Source organism: Epinephelus moara, chromosome 2 (genome assembly GCF_006386435.1).
Source record: "Epinephelus moara isolate mb chromosome 2, YSFRI_EMoa_1.0, whole genome shotgun sequence".
NCBI classification, from domain to species: domain Eukaryota; kingdom Metazoa; phylum Chordata; class Actinopteri; order Perciformes; family Serranidae; genus Epinephelus; species Epinephelus moara.
This window is the reverse complement of record NC_065507.1, coordinates 3,563,929-3,573,555: the sequence shown is the minus strand read 5'-3', so window position 1 is coordinate 3,573,555 and position 9,627 is coordinate 3,563,929. Positions and strand designations below refer to the sequence as shown.

General features: G+C 44.1%; 1 protein-coding gene across 2 annotated transcripts in view; it reads right to left on the bottom strand.

Moving 5' to 3' along the window:
• Window positions 1-1,502: 1,502 nt before the first annotated feature.
• Window positions 1,503-9,627, bottom strand: part of fam131ab (family with sequence similarity 131 member Ab) — a 19,459-nt gene continuing 11,334 nt past the window's right edge. For both annotated transcript variants that reach the window (XM_050067250.1, XM_050067258.1), the window contains one exon: window positions 1,503-6,421. In XM_050067250.1, the coding sequence (XP_049923207.1) occupies window positions 5,775-6,421 (647 nt within the window). In that variant the 3' untranslated portion in view covers window positions 1,503-5,774. The remainder of the gene's footprint in view (window positions 6,422-9,627) is intronic.

The following is a 9,627-nucleotide window of genomic DNA, read 5'->3' as shown; positions in this document are numbered from 1 at the left end:
CTAATATGGAAGGTCACTTTCAGAACTTGTTGAATATACTACCTCGAATCAGTCATCATTACCTGGCACAGCATTGCATTGGACAATTAAATACACTCACTCTTTGGGGTATATTGTTTTAATATTTCACTGAAGACCTTCTTAACTTTACTTTGATATGAGGAAGTAACCTAGTCTTCTCTTATGCTCCTTATTACCTCCGCCAAGGAGGTTATGTTTTCGCCGGCATTGGTCTGTTTGTCTGTTTGTTTGTCTGCAAAATAACTCAAAAAGTTCTGATCAGATTTTGATGAAATTTTCAGGAAAGGTTGATAATGGGACAAGGAACAGATGATAACATTTTGGTGGTGATCGGTTGAAGCGAAGTGGATAAAATAATAAAATGGCAGGAAATCCGAGCTGCTTGGCAGAGGTCTGCGCTCTCCGACTGCTTTTCTAGTTTTCAGACAATTATTTGGTTGATGTGTCATCAACCAAAGGTGTCATCATTTCTGCACACCATGGGTACGTTACATTTGTATGTTAATGGATTTGTCAAAATGTTTCTTTACACTTCAGTAATGCTGTGGTTAATGTGTGTTTAGGTTTAGGCACAAAAAATACTTGGTTGCGCTTAAATGACACTTTTCATGGCACAATTCCAGTTTGAAACGCAGCAATGTCTTAATGAAAAACACAACCGCTTCTTGTGGCACTATCCTCGGAGGATAAACAGTGAAGATGGCTGAAAACATCAAAGTGTGGGGGCTAAAAAGCTGCTGGAACTACAGCGATAACTTGCTTAAGTACAACTAGTTTTGTTGTTTGTTGGGCGTCTCGTCCAAGTGTCTCGTCGTCCACCATCCCCTCCACTCACTACGTCACTTTGGAGACATTGATATGTATGAAATCATGGTTCGTGGTTTGCAGAAAAGTACAATGCCAACAATTTCTTCTAACGACTGGGCTGGTTTCATTTAGAACGTTTCTCCTTTCATTTTCACATTCGTAGGAACCTCATCAAGGAGCATCTCTTTTACACTCCAACAATCCAGACCTATCTGCGGGGTCCAAGGATTTAAAAGCTGATGATCACACACACCAGGCTTTGTTGGAAATCCATCATACCCTGCTCTGATATTTCTCTCCCCTCCCTCTCCTTCAACCCACCAAATGGATTACTGTGCTCCCCGGGGGCCCATGATGTCATGGAAAAATGAAATACTTACTGCTGTAGGATCACTAAGACCTCTGTGCGGTTCCTCCGACTGCTGTCCTTTGCCCTGGTAATAACTTAATAATGATGATGGCTTCATGTCAGGGAGCTAATTGCAGCAGGTTTTATGGTGTGTGTACCACAGTGAATGTTCGCTAATAAAGGGCGAATGTAATAGTTCATTATCTAATCATAATCATAAAACACTGCATTAATGGAGCTCTCCGCACTGTTCCTGTTCCTCCCATCTGTCTGTAACCTTTTGTTCACACAGTATGACATAAAACAAATGATGACACCAGATCTGTATTTTTTGCAAAGAACAATAACAATATTTTATTAACTCCAAATAATATCAGATGCAGCAAACAAAGATTAATTTTTCAAATGCAAGGTGGCGATATTCAAATAATTACATTCAGCCAAAAGAGGAAGAAAAGTATTAAAAAGGAAAAAAAGGGGAAAAAAGAAAGACAGGATTGAGGTTTCAGAGGGAGGAGAAGGTGGAGTGTGTGTTTCACTGATGCTGACGGTGATATGTAACCCACGGAGGATGGAACGGGACAGTACATTCATTTTGGGTCACCTATATTCCTCATACCCTGTTAGTTCATAATGTCTTTGTCTCTGCTGGGCGTGAGTTGTATGGCTTTGCTCTCTGAACTCTCACAAGCCTCTTTTCATTTTGTGTGTGTGTGTGTGTGTGTGTGTGTGTGTGTGTCCAGTGTCACTGTGTGCACCCAAACCCCCCGAGGATTGTGGGACGTTTTAATTAAGACGGTGGAGGCTAATGTGGGTTAAACACAGACCATCTCACTCTGAAGATTACACTCTCCACACTCAGGTCCTGCAGCAGTGTTCACAGTCTCAGTCGTGTTCACAGGTTTTGTCCTGATATTCACCGCTGGGGGCCGGTGGTGTGGCGAGCGCGGTCCCCGGGCCCTTCAGCTTTGTTCTAAAATGGTAAGTAGGCTATAGGGTGACAGGGGCACCACCACCAACTGAATATTCATACGCCCTCCTGCCTCGACACTGTCCCACAGATGTTTTGATGTCTTTTTATAGCGCTGGGTTCTCCCATCACTATCACACACACGCACACACACACTCACAGCGAGAGAATCTGGAGCACTTCTCTCTGATAAGTATCCAATGTCAGCGCTTGCCTGAAGCAACAAACTACACTGCCCAGAGACACACACACACACTCACAGAGAAAGAAACATGCTTCACTCTGAAGACATCTGTCTCACTCAAGGACAGCTGGGTGTTCTTCTGTTATTGGGCTACGAAATATTAATCACTTCCGCACTGAGAGCGAGGAACACTTCCACAAAGCGATATGAGTTTTCTGGGACAGCTAACCTCAAAAGATGCAGCGGTGAGGAGGTGTAGGAGGAGGAGGAGGTGGAGAGAAAAGGGAGGGAAGGGAGGGTGCCGATGGAGCGAAGGGGAAAAAGGGTGAAATAAAAAGACAGACAGGAGAGAGATACGCATCTCCTGTTCGTCAGGCGGTTTTATAATCACGGGCTAATTGCCTGTCGGCAAAGGTAGCACTCAGATGTCCTCTTAGTTACGTAATGAGCCCCCTGTGGGGATAGATGGAAGGTGGGAGGGAAAGAAAGAGGAAAGGATGGAGACAAAGGGGGCGGGAGGAGAGGAGGGTGAGGGGGCAGGAAATGACAGGACAGAGACAGAAGGATGGAGAGGGGAAACATTCATCAGGCTGTCTGTGCGTGTGTCAGCAGGAACGCTTCTGTTTCTATTCTTGTGAGGACAAAATGTTCTCGACAAGGATAGGAAGACGAAGAAATCCACCAAAGTGCCACTTCTACAAAGGGATTAGGGTTCAGATCAGATTCAGGACAGGTGAGGGTTAAGACTGGATGAATGAATGTGGTCGATGTGAGAGAGACAACAAGTCAGCTGGGTGAATGAAAAACACATCACACCAAGGTGCCCGTCGTCTCTCACACACTCACACTGTGCTGGGGAAGAGGATGGAGGACACTCGGAGGGACAGATGGAGCAAATGCACTGTGGTGGACAGAGGAAGCACATAAATGGGGAAAGGGTGGGGGGGGGCAATGGCACGCTCTCGTCACCGCGCCAGGAAAAAAGCATAACCTCGCCACGCCAGCATCGCTCGGCTTTTAATGTCAACCAAAAGGACAATGACGCTCCCACTGTAACCTCCAGCGACAGCAGGAGAATACACACCGGAGGTGCAACAGGATATTTGGTGCCTCTGTCGATCAGATTTTAGCAGGGTTTGACTCCGCACTCGCTCATTTAAAAAGGGAGGAGAGGAAGGAAGCCAAGCTATGGCCTAAATGACAGTGTGGAAGATGTGATGATGAAGATGATGACTATGAGACAACTTGGGAGGTCAAAGGTGACGAATGAAAGGCACAGCTTCAATGGTTCCCCCTGAGTTGTCGCTGTCTTTTCCAACTGCCCTGACCGGGACTCCTCATTTTCATTTTTTTTTTAAATTCAGAAGTCCGACTCAGTGATGTCATCGCGTCAAAATAATTTCCAGATGTAAGTACTGCATGCTTTTTTTTCTCCAGCACCAGTAAAAGTTTAACCTCCAACAAGAGCTCAGCTACACCAGACACTGCTTTAAAGGGAATCGCTGCATTGGAGGGGTTTTGGAATGGATATACAGTGCAAGCTTGAGGAGCTTGCTGACATCTTGCAATACAACCACATACACACACACATATAAACACACACTACCACACACACATTTACACAAAACGTCAAACACACACACACTGAGGCTTCTCTAAACAGTCAAACAACATTAAAGAAGGACGTGGGGACTGAATCTGTGCTTTAATTATTTGTAGAAAATAACTACGCACGCCAGGCATGTTCTACACAAACGCACACACACGAGCACACACACACGCGGAGGATGAATGACGAGTGGTGTTATGAGTGCGGGCGGGATGCATCGATGATCTGGTCCAATGGGATTTCCTGAGTTGTATGAATGACAGTCCCTCTGGGAGAACCTCAACAGGGCTCCTCACATCGCCATGGAGATGGGAGTTTCGGCATGTGTCACACAAACATGCCATTTTGCAAATATCATAAAAAAGAAGTGAACGTACAGAATAAAAGGCAAAGCTTTTCAGGAGTCAGTATGAGAGGAAAGAAAGAAGAGCATTTGGAAAGTTTTGGAAAAAGAAAACGAGAGAGCTCTTCATGAGGATCATGACGAATGGCAATAACAAACCGTATCACAGTATCCTCTTTTGAAATAAAAAAGAAAATAAAAACTTTTTTGTTCACATTTGTTTCGTTAAGTTTTTTTTTTCCCAGTAAACTATATCACACAGTGATAACGAAGAAAAGGAGAAATCTACAGCCACATTAGCTTCGTGCAAAAAACCACATACACTGGCACGCCGCATAGGCAAAGAGATCAAAGCAAGACAACGCATACAAAAATATAGAAAATCTCCGATGCAACTCGTCTTCACAGAAAAAAAACTTTTCTGTCTTCTCCAGCTGCGCCACTTCCTGCCGAACACCTATCGCCGAAGGGTCACTTCAGGAACATTCTGTCAGTGTTTGTCGTCACTGCTGCTGCTGCTGCTGTGTATTTTTTTTAAGACAACCAAAGTTCTCGTGTCTTCCATGCAGGAATCCACAGAACCTCAAAAATATCCAGTAGTTATAGTTAATCATTATGGCAGATGTCCATCATAATGATGTTTGGAATAATGTGAACAACAACATGTTTGAGTGATAGAAAACTAGTACAATAAAAGCATATCATTTCTGTTATATCATTTGTGACAAATCTTTTTCTTTTTTTAAACTTTGTTATTTTAAAATACATACTATGTCCTGTCACTTTGAAGACATTCCAGCATTTGCTCATAATTGGTAGTGACAGGGTTAAATAGTTTGGCATACTCAGCAAGCCATGCCCGAAAGGATGCTATTTTGTCTCTTGCAAAGGAGGAGGGGGAGGGAGGGGAGGAGAGGGAGGGCAGGTCCCAGGGTGCAGTGTCAGCCCTCCCTCCCTTGGAGACGTCGGGGAGGTGGGCGGGGGTTATACAGAACAGCTGAGATTACAAACCGTGCTCAAGACTGGGTCAGCCCATCGATTTCAGCACTTGCAAAACACATGCAAAGATAAGTCAGAGTTTTGGACTCAGTCATTCTGTCTGCCTGTTGGTGCCATCGGTGGCGTCGCAGGTAGGGACGGAGACGAAAAACTGTGTGTGTCACACCCACGTGTTCGTCGCTGGACTGCTGTGGCGAGTCCGGCGCTCCTGTTTTCACACTGATAAAAATGATTGTTTGGACGCCTTCAAAGAAAAGAGTTGGTACATCGAATGGAGACAAAGCAGTCACATGGTGGAACGTAGGAGCTGAAATGCTGCAAGTAAGGCAAAGACGATGAATTCATGTCGCAGTCAGAGGAACAAAAAAAAACAGCATGCGCGGCGGCGGTTCAAACTTTTCAGACACCATGGAGGAGAGGGGAAGTTGTTGCAAAAAAGAAATCCCTCCAAAGAGTGTGGAGGGATGAAACACTGAGGTGAGATGAGAGGAGTCACTGGTTGTTTGGCTCTGCTGCCCTCTCCTCCTCCTCCTCTTCATCCTCCTCATCCAGAGAAACGACCCCAGAGGAGGCCACATCTGAGACCCTCCTGCGTGGGTCGTAGTCAGGCGGGTACTCCCCTCCGTTGCCCTCCGCCTCCACCTGGCACACGGGGCTCTCATAGTCCTTGCAGGGGGTGTCGTCGTCCTCGCCAGGTGACAGGTACGTCTCAGAGTAAGACATGGAGTAGCAAGGAGAGTCCTGACCCCCGCAGGGCCTGATGCCCCGCCCTCCCCCGCCCAGGCTGTGGAAGCCGCAGTCCCCCCCGCTGTGCCCGCTCTGCCCCGCCCTCTGCAGTCTGGCCAGCAGCAGCTCCTCCCCTCCCTGCAGCGCTGACAGGATCTTGGCGGCGAGCTCGGCCGCGTTGCTGTGGGAGTGGGTCCCGCGGTGGCCGCTCAGGTCACGCAGCAGCGGGTGGTGTTCGTCCAGGCTGCAGAGGCTGGAAGAGCCCGGGCTGCCTGCCGTGGGGGACGGCTCTCCGCTGCCACCTCCCTCTCCGCCTCCTCCTCCACCCTCGCAACAGGGCCCTCGCAGGCCCAGGTGTTGGCAAAGCTGGCTGTGGATCAGGTCCTTCAAGTATGGAGGATATGACGACACATCTAGAGGGAAAGACACAGACTGTGAGCATGAAGTCCTGAAGAGAGGACCAACGATAAGAGAAGAAATAATGTAACTGTAACATCTCCTGTAGCATCGCTGATTGGAATTACAGCAGCTAATCCTACATTTAGACACTTAAGAGAAACTTCACTCTTTCTAGTACTGTTCACATTTTTATTTATTTAAAGGTTTTAAAGTTTTGAACCACTAATGGCCAGGGATCGGTTGCACAAAACACCTTAAGTTTTCTCCTTAAGTATAACACTCCTGAAGGACTTACACAGTTGCACAGAATCCCGTAAAAGTTTTTCGTTTATTAAGGAAAAACATTAACTAATTGACTGTGTTACGGCCACCGCCGCCGCACCCCTGCCTCATAGTTTAACTTGATGTATAGTTGTGTGTTTCATGCTGAGCAGGCTGTGTGACCCCCGGCACCTGATTGGCTCACGCTGAGGAGGTGTGCCTTCCCTCCACCTTCCATCTCCTGGCCGCGTCTCCTTCGTTTGGATTGGCACGGTACCACATCAGCTCCACCAATCCCCAGGCTGCAGTTGAGGAGCAAGGCTATATAAGCCTCAGCCAGATCATCAGTCGGGCGGCTGTAGAGCAGCTTGCCAAACGTGTCTCCGGAGTTATGTAAATGTTAATGTGGCATTAACTTGAATGATTGAAGTATATGAGGCACTAGATAGATAGGACTGGGCTAGGTAAAGTGAGGTTCAATAACTGATTGCACTAACGATACTGATAGGTATCCCTCCTGTTTAGACACACTAGGTTAAGGGGTGCTGCTCTAATTGTGTTATGTTTTGAACCAGTCAAGAGTTAGTTAGCGATTTTGTTTCTTGCTTTTGATTTATTTAGTCTCCTTATTAATACTCTAGTTTTGGTTCTATTTGTTTCTTTAAGTTGAGCAGCATCCATCAGCCCTTTCCTTTAGCTTCGCCTCACAATTTCTGTTTGCCAAACCTTGTTTAATAAATAATTTTACTTTTACCTATTACAACTGGTTTATGTTGCTTCCCTTTTCCCACCACGAGCTAGGGGTCGTAACAGACTGCATTGAAAAAGATTTTACAGTGGTAGAAGTTTCCATGGAGATTGTTGACTTGGACTCACGCTTGTGATGCCTGTTATCATCTCACAGAGAAAAATTGCAGAAGAAAAGAAGACAAGAAAACCATATTGGTCCGAGGAGGAATAGATTAAACTTCTGAAGGAATACAATCATAGAAGGCACTACAAAGTACATTTGATCCCCAAATACCAGAGAACAGAAAACTACTGTAGGAAGAAGCAATGAAAAATGAATTCAGTCAAATCTAAAGTGTAAAATCAAAAGTGTATCTGTTGGGTTCTCCTGGTCGCAGAACACTCTTCTCAGGGTGTGTTAGTGTTTTTCATTTATCACCATAAACTCGGTCATGTTGCAGTTAAGATAAAGTCAGAGGTACCTAAGTTTTTTACCTTGCTTTGGTTGCTAAGGTCTTTTGTGCAACGGTCGAGGGATTCCTTAAGTATTAGACCAAGACAAGGAGAAAACCATAAATACTTAAGTGAACACTTTAAAGAAACTTTAGGAGAAGCCTTCAGGGTGTTTTGTGCAATCGATTTTATTTTGAGGAAACTTTAACTAGGACTTTAAGGAAAATCTTAACATAAGGTGATCTGTGCAACCAGCAGAGGTGGGTAGAGTAGCCAAATATTGTACTCAAGTAAGAGTACTGATACTTTAGAACAATATTACTCAANAAGTAAAAGTAAAAAGTATTTTGCATTAAAACTACTCTGAAAAGTACAATTTATCCAAAAAGTTACTCAAGAAAATGTAACTCAGTAAATGTAACTAGTTACTACCCACCTCTGGCAACCAGCCCCAGGGGCAAACAAGGTGGGGGCTTCTGGGGCTCAAACCCCAGATGTTATTAATTAGATTATTAATCACATGTTCCTCTGTTAACACATTTACATGGTATTGTTAGAGATCCTTGATTTACAGTTACGGCAGCCCAGATTATATCTTATCAGGGCATTGATTCAGATGTAGCAGATTTGTTGGCTAAACATTTACCCAGTGAACTCTGCTCCGGCATAGTATAACAAAAACAGGTGTAAAGATTAGTAATGCTGTTTACCCTACCTATGTTATGTCACTTAAAAACGTAACATCAGACATATTTTTCCTCTCTGAAGGTGGCAGGAGTGAAAATGAATCATTCAACATTTGTTGTGTTCTGGTTTCAGGATGATGAAGACAGATGGAGGACAATCAGGTACAAGGATGTAGGCTCTACAGGATGATTTGTTTTTAACTTGGCAACTATTTTTCACAAATGATGTACATATTTTGAGGTAAAATAAATAACTTGAACAATAGTGCATATAGCTGCCGAAAATCCCCCGTGGTTTGGGCTGAGCCCTGAATGCATGTAACACTATAGAGCTCTGTTTTGATGAGTGGTTTGTATCTCTTACTTTATTAACACGTGAATCTGCCAACTGGTGTCACACACTTATAATTCTCATGTGCAAACGGCGACAAATAGGTTCCCCCTGAAGGTTTTTTAGCCAAAGTTTAAACCAGCTTAAACCTGCTAAATGCCGACTAATTTAGCTAAATGTGTTATATTTCTGATCTTTTGTCAGGTTTAACTTACGTGTTTCAAAGGCATCTGTGTATTATGAACATAACAGAGCACAATATGAATTAAAACTGTAATTTCTCCTCATGATAGGCAATATTTATGTGCATTACTTTTTTTTACATAAGAGTAGTCAGAAGCAGGTGTAGATCTTGATAGTACCTCCAAAAAGATCAGAGCTACTAACAAATTGATAAAAGCCAAAATACATGTATATTTCCTTCTGCGAACAGTTTACACACAAATTTGTTCTGCTTGTGTTTCATGACTGAGACCTAATGTGTTTTACTGAACATACACTTAATGTAAAGTTACCTCATAGGGTACTTTTAATATCTTTTGCAACAGGAAGCCCAACTTATTTTTGTCAAACAGATAAAGTTGATTCTTTTTAAAGAGGAACTAACGTTTTTTTCAACCTGGGCCCTATTTTCCGATCTACTTTTGTCTAAATGAGTGATAGGATGTTCAATATGTGACATTTCTCCAGTATGAAGCTAGGGCTGACCTGCCTGCAGCCCGTGAGCGCGCGCTATATTAAATAATAGGGCACTCAGACA